This window comes from Siphateles boraxobius, unplaced genomic scaffold (genome assembly GCF_051911475.1).
Source record: "Siphateles boraxobius isolate OS27281-9 unplaced genomic scaffold, OSU_SipBor_1 5, whole genome shotgun sequence".
Classification (NCBI taxonomy): domain Eukaryota; kingdom Metazoa; phylum Chordata; class Actinopteri; order Cypriniformes; family Leuciscidae; genus Siphateles; species Siphateles boraxobius.
Genome location: NW_027509141.1, coordinates 8,752,224 through 8,769,936, shown reverse-complemented (window position 1 = coordinate 8,769,936; position 17,713 = coordinate 8,752,224). Strand labels below are relative to the sequence as shown.

The 17,713-nt window shown below is 37.9% G+C and overlaps 1 protein-coding gene across 1 annotated transcript in view; it reads right to left on the bottom strand.

Moving 5' to 3' along the window:
• Window positions 1-1,436: 1,436 nt before the first annotated feature.
• Window positions 1,437-17,713, bottom strand: part of ptprga (protein tyrosine phosphatase receptor type Ga) — a 290,375-nt gene continuing 274,098 nt past the window's right edge. Inside the window, exons 16-29 of the mRNA XM_077202673.1 lie at window positions 16,943-17,039; window positions 16,006-16,088; window positions 15,782-15,916; window positions 15,564-15,698; window positions 13,299-13,471; window positions 13,080-13,215; window positions 12,837-12,983; window positions 12,033-12,126; window positions 11,637-11,713; window positions 10,916-11,044; window positions 10,551-10,697; window positions 7,984-8,126; window positions 5,537-5,672; window positions 1,437-4,018 (exon numbers count right to left, since the gene is read on the bottom strand). Coding sequence (XP_077058788.1) covers window positions 3,872-4,018; window positions 5,537-5,672; window positions 7,984-8,126; window positions 10,551-10,697; window positions 10,916-11,044; window positions 11,637-11,713; window positions 12,033-12,126; window positions 12,837-12,983; window positions 13,080-13,215; window positions 13,299-13,471; window positions 15,564-15,698; window positions 15,782-15,916; window positions 16,006-16,088; window positions 16,943-17,039 — 1,779 coding nt within the window. The 3' untranslated portion in view covers window positions 1,437-3,871. The remainder of the gene's footprint in view (window positions 4,019-5,536; window positions 5,673-7,983; window positions 8,127-10,550; window positions 10,698-10,915; window positions 11,045-11,636; window positions 11,714-12,032; window positions 12,127-12,836; window positions 12,984-13,079; window positions 13,216-13,298; window positions 13,472-15,563; window positions 15,699-15,781; window positions 15,917-16,005; window positions 16,089-16,942; window positions 17,040-17,713) is intronic.

Genomic DNA, 17,713 nt, shown 5'->3' with positions numbered 1-17,713 from the left:
CCCTAAAAAGTCTTGGTATCGTCTTGGTCTCAACCCCTCAAAGCCTTGGTCTCTCTTCTTGGTCTCAACACACACTGGTATTAGTCCTTAACCCCTCAATGTCTTGGTCTCGTCTTGATCTCAACCCTAAAAGTCTTGGTATCGTCTTGGTCTCAACCCTAAAATTCTTGGTATCGTCTTGGTCTCAACCCTAAAAAGTCTTGGTATCGTCTTGGTCTCAACCCCTCAAAGCCTTGGTCTCTCTTCTTGGTCTCAACACACACTGGTATTAGTCCTTAACCCCTCAAAGTCTTGGTCTCGTCTTGATCTCAACCCTAAAAGTCTTGGTATCGTCTTGGTCTCAACCCTAAAATTCTTGGTATCGTCTTGGTCTCAACCCTAAAAGTCTTGGTATCGTCTTGGTCTCAACCCCTCAAAGCCTTGGTCTCTCTTCTTGGTCTCAACACACACTGGTATTAGTCCTTAACCCCTCAAAGTCTTGGTCTCGTCTTGATCTCAACCCTAAAAGTCTTGGTATCGTCTTGGTCTCAACCCTAAAAGTCTTGGTCTCGTCTTGATCTCAACCCTAAAAGTCTTGGTATCGTCTTGGTCTCAACCCTGAAAGTCTTGGTATCGTCTTGGTCTCAACCCCTCAAAGCCTTGGTCTCTCGTCTTGGTCTCAACACACACTGGTCTTGTCCTTAACCCCTCAAAGTCTTGGTCTCGTCTTGATCTCAATCCTAAAATTCTTGGTATCGTCTTGGTCTCAACCCTGAAAGTCTTGGTATCGTCTTGGTCTCAACCCCTCAAAGCCTTGGTCTCTCGTCTTGGTCTCAACACACACTGGTCTTGTCCTTAACCCCTCAAAGTCTTGGTCTTGTCTTGGTCTCAACACACACTGGTATTAGTCCTTAACCCCTCAAAGTCTTGGTCTCGTCTTGGTCTCAACCCTAAAAGTCTTGGTCTTGTCTTGGTCTCAACCCCTCAAAATCTTGGTCTTGTCTTGGTCTTAACCCCTAAAGGTCTTGTCTTGGTCTTAACACACACTGGTCTTATGCTTTCTGTACACCTAAAGACTTTGAAAAGATTTAGAAAAGACTTTATAAGATTATCAGCTCACATCTAAAGACTTGGGTTCACAGTTTTTAGTGTCAGAGTAAAGACTTGCGATAATATCAAACATGTTTGATATGAAAGACTAGAGAAAGACTGGCATAAATCGGGTCGCCGACTGGAGATTATCACCTCACATTTAACGATCGAGGCGACGGGAGCGCGCCGAGACGCCAGTAAGATTCCTAAAGACTGTGAAAATCCTTTGGTGTACGGCCGGCATTAGTCTTGACTTGATCTCGGTCTCTTGACAACAACACTATTGTAAAGAAACAATCAAATACAAATAACAAATATCAAACAGCATAGACTCACTCCACACAATGTACAACATGGAGATTTACTTAAAGTACATCAAAACTCATATTTTATTTTATGTATAGCAATACAATTTACATATTAAATAACACTATAATAGAATGCTTTGATATAGCTTTTAACAAAAGAAAAAAACAACCAAAAACAAAACAACAAAAAAAACAAGAGAAAAAATTCCATTGTGTGTTATTCCAGATTACAAAAAGAGGATATGATGGTGACACCCACCTGCTTTGTATGGAGGGATTATTCTTACAAGAGCTATTCTATTGCACTTCTGGACAATGAAACAGATTTTATTTAGATTCAAAGTGGGGAAAAAAGAGAAACACCACAATCACTGCCTTAGTATGATTGTTGTGAGTGTGTTTGGAATATGATGTCAGCCACCTTCTGAAGGATCTGGGGACATTTTGTGTTAACCATCAATATGAGAACTAAACACAAAACTAAAAACAAATAAAGTTGATTTATATGAAAATATAAAGTTTGCGACTATATGCCAGGATACAAAGCTTTCAGAGAGCGATGGGTTAGTGAAGCAACAAAAGATATGTACATGATAATGTAAATATATTTGCAAATGCAACCCACAAATAATGCGAGGTCAAGAAAAGGGAAAAAAGGGGACACCACTGGACATAAAGGTAAGAAAAGATTTAGAAACGAGCTTGTCAGCTCCAATGACCTTGCGTGATGTACGGGCAGAGTCAGAATATTACCCCAAATGTTGGAGAGATATGACTTCATTTTTCGGCCTCCATCTTTGGAGAAACAAGACATTAACAGAATAAACACCTTCAATGTTGGTCTTCTCCATTTGAACAGCATAACGATTTCAATCTTTCTAAAGCATTTCAAAAGACAAACAAAAATTCAACAGCTTTCTTCTTCAAAAGAAATAAGTAAAAGTATACATTCTCATTCAATCGGAACAAAAATAAAGGTGACCAGTGAAACAAACATTTTTAGTGGAACAATTTTGACAAAGACAAACTAGAAAGAAAAAACATAAAACATTATTTTGCCTGTGGAATCATCCTTTTCATCCTTTTCCCAGACACTTTCAAAAAACATTCTTTTTAAAACTGCTTTACCCAACAATAAAAATAAAAACTTTCCCACGTGTTTCTTGAATGTCAGTTTAGTCTTTGGTAAAAATTAATGAATCACGGGTCCCCTGTTTTTTTTAAAGACTGATTCTAATGTTACTTTAGCAAGGCCTTTGTGCTGTATGGCATGAGAGAACAGTTTATGATATTACAGTAACCGTGTTTCCTAGCGTATCTGAGGATCTTCGATACTGTAAGAAGTCTGTTTATTGAAGAAATGTTAAGACAGAGTCTACAGGTTTCTAGTAAAACCAGCCAATACCAAACACAACACACACCTATATCACACACACATACACACACCTGCCGAGGTGAAATGAGACTGTACAGAAGGCATCGAGAGACTTGTATACATTATTCTCAAAGTGATGGGACGGTTTGTGACAGAGAACTATTAAAAAAAAAAGCAGTATAAAATTACAAAATGAAGTGGGCAAATAACAGAATTAACTCCTACATTATGAGTCCATAGGTAATGCGTCACATGATATCATTACCTGTCCGGTTGGACTCAAGTGATACAAGTAGCAGCTTGCAGCATAAAGCAATGGTGAAATCAAACCAGCAGGGGGTGCTAGAGAAGTCATGAGCTCTGGGGGTCCTTCAACCGAGCGCACTGACTGTGACGGTTAACATTTACAAAAGCACAAGTTATCATGATATACCATATATTCATATATATTAAAAGCAGAATATGAATCATACAAAAGTTCACAGTAGCTGTTTTAATACCACCTTTTCGAAAGTAAATATGGGTCTAACTAGAAGCATAATGAATAGATCTACTATTTGGGGTGCGAAAGCAAATAAACAAACCAAAACTAACAGTCCATATTACTCATATGGCGTTTCATCTGTGAATCTGACGTTTTGTGGTGAGTCTTCGCAAGTTGGACGTGGGATTAATCTCTTTTTCCAGCTTCTGAGGTGTGCGTGGAAAACGTTTTCCCTCTGTGGAGGTCATTTTCGCAAGCTTCGGAGAGCAGCTTTATTATGGAATGTCAAAACAAGGGCGTGACAGTGAGAGCTCAAGTGAGCGAGAGAGACTGACTGTGGTCGAGATGGTAGAGTAGGCAGTAACACTGATAGTTTCATAGTGCAAACTAGACAGAACTGTGTTTCATTTTGTTTTGTTTGTCGTGAACTCAAAAAACGTCGGTGCAAATGTTCAGTAGGATAACATTAAGACATAAAATGGCGAAAAAATAAATATCAAAAACTTTTTATCAGTGTAAAAAAGTAATCAGGTTATTCTTTTAACCAAGAGTTCTGGCAAAAAAGGCCTCAGAAAAAGTCTGTCTTAGTCCTTGAAGTTTTACAAAGTTAGATTAAGTGCCTCTTCGGGGGCTTTAGACGAGGGACTCCATGCTTTCAGCCGGGTCCGATTCGTCAGACATGGCCATGCTGCCGTTTCGCTCCAGGGACATGGGGCTGGATCCGTTCTCTTTCGTGCTTATCAGACTGAGCATAGCTTTGTAAAGGTACTGGTACTGTTCCTGAAAAACAGAGGGACACAACATAAAACATGACTATAGAATGGGGCATAGAGGGAAGTTTTGGAGAAAAGGAATGTTTCCTTTAGAAAACTAGATTATGACATTTTCGAAAGCAATAAACAAAACAAAAAAGTGATAGCTGATTTGACTAGGTTGTTCTCTATGGAATTCTGGTCTGTAGACATGGCTCTGCTCCCTCCTTACACCTCCAGTCCAGTAGGTGGCAGAAACGCAACTTTTATGTTTGTGCGTAGAAATGTCAGAAGAAGCAGGAGAACATTTCCGTCACTTACTGGACTGGAGTGTGAAGTGCTGAATGGTATACGAGGGATCACAGTTTTACTGTTAAAATGGATTAAATAATATGATCCCGTGCATAACTTCCAGAAGAAAAAAAAGATATTGTGGCCACAAATTAAGAATTTGTTCCCATGATTAAATCTTGGCCATGTTTCCCTTTTTTTAGACAACATTGTACTAATACTTTCTAATTCAAGAACGAATGAATACGCTGTGGGAATTAATTTTTTGGACACATTTTACAAACTTGTAATTCGAGAAGTCATGTGAATGTATTTGTGGCCACATTTTATTTATTTGTTCCCTCAGTTTAGCCGAATTGTGACCACGTTGTACGACTTGTTGCCATTTGGGAACAAATTAATATGTTTTGCGAACAAATTAGTGGCAACATTTTATTAATTTGTTTAGAAACAAATTAATAAAATGTTGCTACTAATTTGTTTCCAACACCCCCCCCCCCCCACCATCCCCCCAAACTGCAATAAATTAGTACAACGTTGAATTAATTCGTTCTAATTTGGGAATTAAGTCGTGGGAATGAATTTGAGGCTCCGTTTCCTTGTTTTAGTTAAATCGTGGCCACGTTGTAATACTTTGTTCTAATTTGGGAACAAATCAATTAGTCATGGATCAAATCCTGTTTTTTTATCGGCATATTATGTATGGGGCTCTGTAAAATAATGCTTGCTGATCAATTTCGTTTTGGTAAAAATTGTAAAGCCTTATTAAGCATTAAAGTGAGTGTCAATTTACTGGCAAATTAAATTCACCCAGCCAGAGGTTTCTTTTGTATTCTGTAGAAGAAATAAAGTCATAAAGGTTTGAGGGTGAGTGTGTATGTGTGTGTGTTTGTTTTTGTGATTTGTGAGGACACAAATGTGTATAAAGACATGGGTATTACACTGGTATTACAACTTGAACGTGATTTATGAGGACATTTCCTAAGTCCTCATATTTCAAATGGCTTTAAAAACATACTAAGCAGTGTTTTATTAAAAATGTAAAAATGCAGAATGTCTCCTGTGATGGGTAGGTTTAGGGATAAGGGCAGTGTAAGGGGATAGAATATACAGTTTGTCCAGTATAAAAACCATTACGCCTATAGAATGTCCTCACAAATCACAAAAACAACGCTGTGTGTGTGTGTGTGTGTGTGTGAAGTAAACCTTTAAATATGACCAGTATAAATACATAAAGCTCAATATAAACACTTACAATGTCGGTAAAGACGCCTGGTCTCATGAGGTTGATCATCTTGGCCACCTGATAGACCCCCACAGCTCCTTCACTCTCCAGCTGCTGTGACAGTGTGGTGAGAGCACATAACATCCCAGCAGACACTGCACCAAACCTGTGCACACACAAACATTTAGATCATAATATATAAACATAAATGCTGTGCAACCCATTTCACCTCTTAGGGTGTACTCACACTAGGCACTTTTGTTTTGAAGAAAACATGAGGAAAAGCGCTTTGTTAGTCAGCTTTACACACTAACTACAATTCATGTTAATCAATAAGGTGAAAACAGACCAATTATAAACCTAAATTTACTCCAATTGAAAAGTATACTAACCAAGTAGTAACAGAAGATGTTTGCTGTCGTAACGATAACAGTAGTGGACACAGAAGAGTAGTTGCTGTTTCGTGCTCTACATTTATATTTATATATATGCATTTGGCAGACGCACACATTTACATTCTTATCAGTTCTTTCTTTCCCTGGGAATAGAACCCATGACTTTGGCGTTACAAGCGCCAGCGCTCTACTGTTAGAGCGACAGTCTGTACATCACACTACATGCGTACTGCACCCGAGCCCAATCGGGCCGTGCCTGAGACCACCTCTTTAAGCGGGCCAGGGCGATCACATGGACCATGTGAAACCATGTGAAACCATGAAAATGAACCAGACTTTAGGGGTCAAACGTCCTCCAGCACGGTTCAGATCGCCTAGTGTGAGTAAAGCCTTATAATGTGTCATGCCAAGTTTAAAAAATATTAAACAAGAAATAAAGTGTAGGGCAGGACTTTTATTTCTATTATTGTTTCATTGAGAATTGACTGGAACATGACACGTCATGTCTATGTGACAAGAAGTTAAAGGATGAGGTTAAAAATGTGGGATTGGTGATGTCAGACAGGGTTTTTTAGTATTATTGATATACTACTATTACAGTATTTATTAATAGTTAAATTAGCTTTTATTTTTATATTTTCAGTTTTCATTCAATTCAAATCAATTTGAGTTTGTTTAGTAATTGTGTTATATGCATTTGCCATTTGTATTATTTTAAATATTTTATTTAGGTTTCATTTATTTTTATTTCAGTTTTAAATTTTAGAGCTTTTACTTTACTTTGTCTTTTAAGTTTTAATCTAATATATATATATAAAATCATGCAAAATATGACCAAAAATGTGCATGAGGACATTTTTTTTATAACTTTAAGACCTTTATGTTCTCATGAAACTAAAGTGTAGTGTAGTATTTATTCATTTAAAAAAAAAAAATTCTTTAAAAAAGAAATAAATTCAACCAAGCATCTAAGTAAATAAATTGAATAATAATGATAATAATAAAATAAATACATAATTAAAACAAATAAATATAACCATAACCATATTTACATACAACAGTGTAATTTATTTATTTTACCAAATTCCAAAGTTCTAGTTTCCTAGATTCTAGTTATAAATTCCTTTTTATAGATCATGGTACAGGCCATTTACTGTCTCATTTCATCTTATGTTATTTCTTCTCTCTCTGACGGCAGTGCAACGTCTCCCACCATAAACACTATATTTAAGTCTATGGGAATCGAATCCATTATGGTTTCTATTGTTTGACACACTAAGGTGCTGTGATCCAATTAGCTCTAACGAGTATTCCTTAATTTCAACAGACATCACTTTGCAACAAAACGACTAACAATGGCCCCTTCATGTTTATTCATTATGTTAATGTGGTTAGCTTGCCTCATCTGATAAACATGGCGGACTAATTGAGCTTTTCAAAATGTGTAATGTTACTATGGTATCACCCTAAGAGCTTTCCAAAAGATGGCAGTCTTAATTAGCGTTGCGTTCATTAGCGGTGAAGATATGCTAGTCAAATGCTCCTCCTGCAGAAGCTGTTGACGCAAAGATCTGGCTCTCCTGTGGAGTTATTTCTGCGCTCACTGTCTCCCTGGTGTTTGACAGAGAGCTACTTCTGGCTTGAAGGAATGTGAACTCTTTGTAGTCTCGAAACGGAAGGCCTTTCGTTTCCACTCAGTGAAAATTGAGACTGCCTCCTTGAAATTTCTAGAAGGAGCTGAACATGAAGGATGGCCAAAAAAAGCTGACGTATCAAAAGAGAATGTTTGAGAATTTATAAGGCTGATTTTGGCTGAATTTGCTTATGTCTGCTAGCTACAAAAAGTATGTATTATGTTGGTGATGTTAAGTGCATACAAATGAAGCAAGTCACAAAACATGAAACTTTTTTGTAGTATGTTCAATTTCTGAAATGCTATAATACTATATCAGATAGTTAGTATGCAAATGTTTCTCTCACTCCAACCCCTAAAGCCAGACGCAGTTATCAGGCTTATATAGGTTTTCTAAGCCAAACTGTAAATTAAAAGAGGCAAATCTTGATTAAAAGAGCATTACTTACTCATCATGCACTATAGTGGGTCCATCTCTGGTCATGGCCTCTTCTTTGATGACATTGATGAGCTCAAAGGTGCTGCTAATGGGAGCGTCAGGGTTTGGCCATTTTGGGCACTGAAAATGACGAACTTCTAAAACATAATCATCCTAAAGAGAGAAAGGAAAAGAGTGATTGTATAAAAAACAAACAAAAAAAAAGTACCACCATTTCCACAAAATATATTAAGTAGCATAACTGTTTTCAACATGGATAATAATAATAAATGTTTCTTGAACAACCAATTATTTTCAGACACTGAAGCTTTGCCATCACAGAAATAAATGACATTCTTACATACACTCACCTAAAGGATTATTAGGAACACCATACTAATACTGTGTTTGACCCCCTTTCGCCTTCAGAACTGCCTTAATTCTACGTGGCATTGATTCAACAAGGTGCTGAAAGCATTCTTTAGAAATGTTGGCTCATATTGATAGGATAGCATCTTGCAGTTGATGGAGATTTGTGGGATGCACATCCAGGACACGAAGCTCCCGTTCCACCACATCCCAAAGATGCTCTATTGGGTTGAGATCTGGTGATTGTGGGGGGCATTTTAGTACAGTGAACTCATTGTCATGTTCAAGAAACCAATTTGAAATGATTTGAGCTTTGTGACATGGTGTATTATCCTGCTAGAAGTAGCCATCAGAGGATGGGTACATGGTGGCCATAAAGGGATGGACATGGTCAGAAACAATGCTCAGGTAGGCCATGGCATTTAAACGATGCCCAATTGGCACTAAGGGGCCTAAAGTGTGCCAAGAAAACATCCCCCACACCATTACACCACCACCACCAGCCTGCACAGTGGTAACAAGGCATGATGGATCCATGTTCTCATTCTGTTTACGCCAAATTCTGACTCTACCATCTGAATGTCTCAACAGAAATCGAGACTCATCAGACCAGGCAACATTTTTCCAGTCTTCAACTGTCCAATTTTGGTGAGCTCTTGCAAATTGTAGCCTCTTTTTCCTATTTGTATTGGAGATGAGTGGTACCCGGTGGGGTCTTCTGCTGTTGTAGCCCATCCGCCTCAAGGTTGTGCATGTTGTGGCTTCACAAATGCTTTGCTGCATACCTCGGTTGTAACGAGTGGTTATTTCAGTCAAAGTTGCTCTTCTATCAGCTTGAATCAGTCGGCCCATTCTCCTCTGACCTCTAGCATCAACAAGGCATTTTCGCCCAGAGGACTGCCACATACTGGATGTTTTTCCCTTTTCACAATATTCTTTGTAAACCCTAGAAATGGTTGTGCGTGAAAATCCCAGTAACTGAGCAGATTGTGAAATACTCAGACTGGCCCGTCTGGCACCAACAACCATGCCACGCTCAAAATTGCTTAAATCACCTTTCTTTCCCATTCTGACATTCAGTTTGGAGTTCAGGAGATTTTCTTGACCAGGACCACACCCCTAAATGCATTGAAGCAACTGCCATGTGATTGGTTGATTAGATAATTGCATTCATGAGAAATTGAACAGGTGTTCCTAATAATCCTTTAGGTGAGTGTATATCAAAGAAGGAAACAATATTTCACAATTACTGTATGCACTGTATTTTTGATTCAATAAATGCAGCTTGTTGAGCATAATAGGTATTAAGATGTGTTTTGGTTGATCGGATCACAAATGGATGACGCTAAATACAGGTGTAAATGGGGTCTAAAATGCTTTGAGCTTGTCCATTTTCGACCATTTCCAGAAGTAGTCAAAAACGCATCTGACTGGATTGCTTTCGTAGAGTAACCGCTTATGTGGTCGAATGTGTTCAAACAGCCACAGAAGACCGCCGACTCTCCGCCTACTGAACTAATGGGTAAACATTACACGAAGAGTGCTAGCCAGACGGGATTTAAACTTTGTTGGCTGAAGACCCAAGTTTGGTTTGAAGATAAAAATGTACAAAGCACAACGTTCTCTCAGCATTCCTGATTTCTAACACACACTCACAGCGTTCGGCTGATCTTGATGCTGTCAGAGCAGAAACAAAAGCTGATGCTCTCCGTATGTTTTTCTGTTGTCTCCGGGCACGTTCATATGTAAATTGCACACGCTTTTTTTGTCCATTAGACAGAAAGATCTGAAAAAACCCATACATTTACCCGCTCAAAGACCATCCCCTCGAAGAAATCAGGACAGAAGTGTTTGAAAGTGGACAAAAGAGACGGATTAAAACATCAGGTGTGAACGTGAATGAGTCTCCCTCGTCTACCTGTGATCCGATCGACCAAAACGCATCTTAATACCAGGTGTAAACAGGGCCATAGACTTTCTTCAAAAACATTAAACAATCTTACCCACACAAAACAGAGAAAGGTAGTGCATACTAATAATGATTTAATATCAATTATAGTTCAATATAATTAATAAATGATATTATAACAATAATAAATTAAATAATATATCAATTAATTTTATAATATTATATCATATACAGTAACATAATATTACATGGAATACATACAATTATTATTTATATATTCTACACAGTTTCAATCCACATCTTTTCCTCCAAAGACAGACCTGTGTGGCCTCCAGGATGAAGTCATGAATGATGATTTGCTCTTCATTGGAGAGACAGAGTCTGTCTTTACTGATAAGAGTGACTGTAAACGCCTCGCAGTTCATGGCTTCCTCTCGACTCGGCCAATACACAAACTCATCCTCCGCCTGCGGGAACAAACGTGAGTGAGCATCAACACAGAGTAATCACAGACTTTCAGTAAGACTAATGCTCTTACAACCAATTGCCACAATTCACCGCTCACAATAAGACATCAGCTGACCTTGAGGAGCACAGTCTATAACATTAACTTGAGCTTCCCTCCTTAGAGGCAGGATATCACTCAAGGCAACAGGGAACTCTACAGATGGTCTTGAATACCCACCAAGCCCTGGTTGTCTGGTAACATGACGATGATTTGAGCGTTGTGGTCCCAGATCATCCTCCAGAAATCTTTAGTGGTGTGAGGCAAGGGATGCTGGGTAATGATGAACTCATTGCTCCGGTAGTAGCCCTAGGAGTAGTAAGAAAACGTTCAAAAAACAAAAGGACCAATCAATTATTTTGGCTTTCAGTATACAGCAGGCAGTATACAACATTTAGTTACCCTTAATAATACCCTTAAGGTGATGATACACAGGGCAACTTTTTGAGCAATGTTACTGGGCAATCTTGCCGAGCGATTGTTGCTTGAGCACTTTCCCATTGAAAATGGGCAATAATTTTCAATCTGGATAATTTAGATCGGTTGTGGGCCCTGTGTCTCATTGTGCCCAGCAACATTGCTCAAAAAGTTGCCCTGTGTATCATCACCTTTAGGGCTTAGGATATCACTTAGTAGTGGTTAAAAATGCTTAATTACAATGTGAAGTTTGCGTTTGATTCCCTAACGCCTGTTTTCTCATTGTCCTGTCATCTTTAAGCCATGCGTAAACCCATTTCTGTGTACCATTTGAAAAAAAGTTTTGTGCACAGGTGCTGTGAAACTAATCAAATGTTCATTCTTACAACCGTGAAACAGATCAGTTTTTCCCAGAACACTGAGTGCTAATTTGAAATCCAGCACAGGTTAATGATTAACTGTAGTGGGGGTGTTGAGTACTCACCATTATATAAGACGCATTGATGTAATCAGTGCCTTTCATTCCAGGCAACGGTGCGAGACCAACACGTGCTCTTTCCGCTGAGAGGGACAGAAACAGCCAATCAGGATGCAGAATAAGAGAGCAGGTCAGGGATGTGATCTCATTAGCTCAAACAGTGCAATAGCACAGGTTTGAAATATGTGTTGCAATTTGGATACTAGAATATTAGTAAAGATAATTATCATAAAAGGCCAAGGTATGAGACGAATAATAAAAAAGAAAAGAAAATGGCCACAGACACCACAGTACACAATAAGTAATTAATCAATTGGATGTACAATTACATTTAGGTGGCAACAGATGCTATAATGCTAATAAACCTTAATTATCTTACATATTTTAGTTTATGTTACTCACATGGGACAACAGAAGAGTTGCGGTTCTTCTCTTTGTTGCATTCTTTCTGAGCACTGAAGCACTCCACAAATCTTGCATTGCACTGAGTCACTAACTGTACATAAAGGAAAAATTATATTTTACTTTACTTTATTTCAAAGTAGCATGAATACATCACATAAGACAAAGCCAACCTTTAGAATTTAACAGGAAGGAAATATGTCCAGTTGCAGTCTATGTACCACAAACAGAGAGAATTTCAGGGCTCAATTAACAAAAAAAACACAACGAAACAAAAAACAACAACAACAACGAGCTGAACAAAACAAAAGATTTAGTTAAAAACAACACAAAACAAACAAAACAAAAGATTCATGACATTAAAGTACTGCAATTCCAATCGTTGGAACTGAACAGGAGGGAAGTATGCCCCGCAGTTGTAGCCTACCAAAGAAAACACCATGAGGATTTATATGCAGGTTTTAAAGCCGTACCAAACAGAACCATAAAAAGTGAGAATTTCAAGGCTCAATAAAACATTTTATAAACTCATGAAACTCAAGCAGACCCCATATCACACATTTTACCCACACAGAACCTGTCAGACTTGGGCTATAAGTCACAGTGTGCAAACCAGGTATGAAATGATAAAGTATTAAGCGATAAAAGTGAACCAATTTCATTCAAAATTCTTCTCCGCATAAATGTGCATTAAAAATATCTTCTGATGTGCTAAAAATGAGTCGCGCATAGCAGTTCTGCAATCAGCTTGGACGGAAATTGCTTGTCAAAATGACTTTGCATAAGGAAAGAGATAGTCCCCACCTTGAACTGCTTCTCTAGCCGTGTTTTGGCCCCAGGGCCCGGCGTCAGGATGTTGTTAACGTAACTGTGCAGCTGACTGGAGGGCACCTCTGTTTCCTTACCAAGAATGGCTTCCATCAAGGCATCGTGGATGAAGATATACTGCTCCTGAACACACAGAGACAGACACACAAAACAGCAGAGAGCTTAAGAGACATGCTAGATGACACAGACAAACAGGACAGATTTGGACTGGTGACTCACCTCCGTTTGGACCAGGTAGTTTCTCTGAGTTCGTATATGTTTGAGGAAACCCAGCACATTGACTGAGCCTTTATCCTTCAGCTGTTGCAGCATGCTGTCAATCACAATGTAAGTTCCTGTCCTGCCCACACCAGCACTGAGGAAAACACATTAATAACATGTACAACTGCTCTCTTTAGCCATTAAATGAGCCAGCGGAAGTGTGTGTGTGTGTATTACCTGCAGTGTACAAGCATGGGGCCCATCTCTGGAGTCTGTGATGCAGAGGACTTCCTGACGAAGGTGAGCACAGGTAACGTGTACTCAGGGACACCCATATCCGGCCACTGAGTGTAGTGATACTGCAGAACCGTTCTCTCACTCTGACGGCCCTTGGTGTTACCCTTCTGACCCTGCAAACATAAACAGACCAAAGTCTCACAACCACACATGACTCTTCAACATAAAAGGACAAAGAAGAAGAACACAGCTGTTTTTGAAATAAAACAAAACGAGAAACAAAACAAATCGAGACACAAAAAGCAAAACAAAACAAAAAACAAGGCAAAACAATAAACAAAGTCAAAAAAACAACAACAAACAAACAAACAAACAAAGCAAAGTAAAACAAAACAAAGTAAAAAACAACCCCCCCCCCCCCCCCCCCAAAGGATACATTCTAAACTGACAATCCATTTCATATTTAATAATCAAAGTCTTAATATATTTGAAACACTGACCCATTTATATACATTTTTTACTAGTGAGAATCGTCCTCAATATCCCATTTTTGAGGATATTTTCAGACACTTGGCCCTGGCAAGTAGCGAAAAAAATAATAATGCTTTGCGCAATTGTATCTGACAGTCATTAAACCCAAACACCCGATTAATAGCTAACTTCAAATAACCCTTACTTGACATTCAAACTTGCAGCACTGATGTGTGATACTATTGTACAGAAGCCTGTCAGCTTTTTTAAAACCATACATTACCATACATGCATTTTTCCTTGTCGCATAAAAAAGTTGGCACCTACACTCAAATCTAACAGGCTGCTATAAAAAGAGCCACCGGTGGCCTTGGTGTGGCTCTGCGTATTATGAAAGAGATTTACAGAGAAAGCAGATCACTCTCACTGACGATGTGAAGGCCAGGACCTCGCAAAAGCTCCTTAAGACTTTTCTCTCTGGCTTTTAATGCTCAACCGTGCCACAATCCTTCACACAGGCAAAGGAAAGCAGGTCAAACCATGCATAATTACTTTATGGATCATTATATTAAATGAGTGCCTTTTCTAGTTTGATGAGGTGATTTTAAAATGGATATTTATAAAACTATATCTATCTGAATAATAAACAAAGATTGTAGAAGTGTTAATAAATGGAATTGTGTAACATGGGAGCAAAGAAAGCATGAGGAGAAGAGGAGCTAATGCATGATATTTAACGAGCAAAGCAAACAGGAACCAAGGAACACAAAGGGCAGGAACACAACAAACAACCGACAACCCAACACAGCAAACACTGGGGCGTATATACACAGGGACCTAGATCAACAAGACACATGTGAGAACAATGAGGGACTAATATGGGGAACCCAAAAGAAACAGTTTATCAAACTATATATCAAACACTAAATACATAAAAGTCCAAAGAAGAAGTGATATGACACATTGTACCATCTCAAGCTAAATTTATTTTAATTGAGATCTTTGGACTCCTCATGAAGGCAAAACAAATCAAAACAGGGTAACAGGATTGAAAGTTTAATTTGACACACATTTAACAAACACGTCTTGTGGACAAACTTGTGGAACTATTAGGTGCTCCATAGATACTAACAAGGTTTTCAGTGTTTAAATGTAAGGGTAGGCAATGTGTTTCATGAAAACTTTTTGTTATACTGCCTGAAACTCTCACAACCTGATAGCAACCAATAATGGAAGTGGTCTAAATATATATATTAAAAAAAAAATACATATATCTTCTGTGGAAGTCTCGGGACCAAAAAATGTTCTTCTAATCATTGCGTTCGGTTAAAAAAGAAATGAATACAAATAGTTTACGTATATTGCGTTAGACTAAACTGTGAAGGGTCACAGCACTTGCATATTGTTGTCCTATTGTTAGTTTAGCTGCTTCTATTGCTCTCATCATTTGTAAGTCACTTTGGATAAAAGCGTCTGCTAAATGACTAAATGTAATGTAATGTAAATGTACCTGCATGTCAAACCTATGCATTTCCATTTCAATTGAGTATTTGCTAATAGAACAAGGAGAGGTTGGAAATACATGGGCGGGGAAAGGTAAAAAAATAATAAACAAATACTGGCTTTTTGTTTTTTATGCGTTTCAAAAATTGTCTATATTAACCAATTAACCAAAGGTTATTTTTTAACACATACGTAGTAAATAATGACACCTAGTTTGTTGAATGATCCATTTTCATTGTGTTTTTTGGTTTAAGTAGCGTGAGAGAGGGAGGCAAATTAAAAAATGGTTACCTTCTTTACTTTGGTGTTTCTGATAGTGAAGATGCGGAGTGTGTAGCACGCCATAACTTTGGTTCTCTTCAGCGTCACCACAATATTACCGTATTCCTCACTGTTCTCTGTCGGCCAATACTGGTCACATTTCCTCTGTGAGATGCACATGAATGAGTTTAAAGAGGCCATATGAAGCAAATGATGATTCAGAAATTGTAATGGTTGTCACAACTCACTCTTCCTTTCTCCACCAGGTTAGTGATCATGACTATAATGCCGGTGTTCTGTTCCCACACCATCCGCCAGAAGTCTTCAAACGTGGATTTGAGAGGACCCTGAGCTGCGACGTAGGCCTTGGGTTTATTGTAGCCCTGTAGAGGAGAGAGATACAGAAATATATATCACGCACGGTCAAGTTATTATTAATACTGAAGCCCTCACATCTGCAGACATCACTCACATCCACATAGTTGGCATTGATGTAGTCACTGTGTTTGGAGTCTTTGCCTGCCAGAGGCCTGAGCTTCACTCGACTGTGGTCGTCTGGAGGAAGAAAGAGAGATGGACAGTGAGAGACACGTCTGATGTCTGACCTACAGTCTGAGACCACAATCAAAATATGGAATTCAAAATCGCATTCAAACATGCAAACAAAAACAAAACTGTGGGAACAATATGACAAAATATTGCCTCCACTGAAGCACAAAATGCTCACTTGAAACATCCTCAAAATATGTAGGATAACAAGATCATTGTTTTGTTTTTACAAAATTGTGGACTTCTTTATGAATTTATATATACATTTTGAATTTAAATTGATAAATTCATGCAGCTCATAAAGCAAAGGAGGACAAACCTAATGCTGGAAATTTACAGTATTGTTCAAACGTTTGGCAAGATTTCATTTTATGTTTTTTAAAGAAATCTCTTAAGTTTACCAAGGCGGCATTTATTTGATCAAAAGCACAGTAAAAAACAATAACATTTTGACATATTACAATTTAAAATTTATTTATCCTTGTGATGCAAAGCTGAATTTTTCAGCATCATTACTCCAGTCTTCAGTGTCACATGATCCTTCAGAAATCATTCTAATATGCTGTATCTCAAGATACATTTATCATTATTATTATCAATATTGAAAAGAGTTGTGCTGCTTCATATTTCTGTGGAAACCGTGAAATCATTTTTTTCAGGATTCTTTGATGAATTGAAAGTTCCAAAGAACAACATTGATTTGATACAGAAATCTTTTGTAACATTATACATGTCTTAACTGCAATTTTAGATCTAATGAATGCATCCCTGCTGTAATATAATTTGTAATGAAAAAAAGGAGAGATAAAAATAAAATAATTTTCACAGGGGGTCTCAGACTTCCGTGATGTGAGACTCACAGGCTATGATGTTGATGTATCTGTTTTTGTGCTTGTTGTCAGGATGATTGGAGTGTTCTGATGTGATCTTCATATCTGCTGTGCAGCGCTGCACTTCCTACAATACACACACAAAGACACCATACATTTTATTTGAATTTTTTTCATCATACAAAAAACTCTTTTTCATACACATAACATTTACAGAGCAGGAAAGGAAGAAATATAATTTTCCCCAATACTCAAACCAAGTGGCGCTTGCAAACAAATGAACCTTTAAGCTTTTTCTTTTTTTTTTAAACAAAACAATAGATTTTCAGTGATCCTCAAGTTCACATTGATGTACAAGCAGAGTTACCACCGGTGTAGTTTACATTTACATTTATTCATTCATCAGATGCTTAACAAGTGATTCATCTAATAGCATTGATGTAGATGACGTAGTTCATCACATTAATTACTACATGAACCAAAAAGTGATCAAATACTTTTTGGATTAATTTTGAACTGAATATAAATAGTATTTATAATTAGCTTTTACAGTTTGTTCTCTAATACAATGATACAATTCATACATTGTTGCATGTGAAATACAATTCCTGTGCATTTACACAAATTCTCTGTATTTTTCCGGTATCATGTACAGCAGGTTCAGCACTGCTAACATCCCGAGGCTGTTAACAGATCTCTCAGTAAACACACGAACACATGACGCAGTCTGTTAACAACAAAAACGTTGAAGTTTACAATTTAATTGACGTACCAGGAAACAAGAATTGGCAGCGTGTGCAT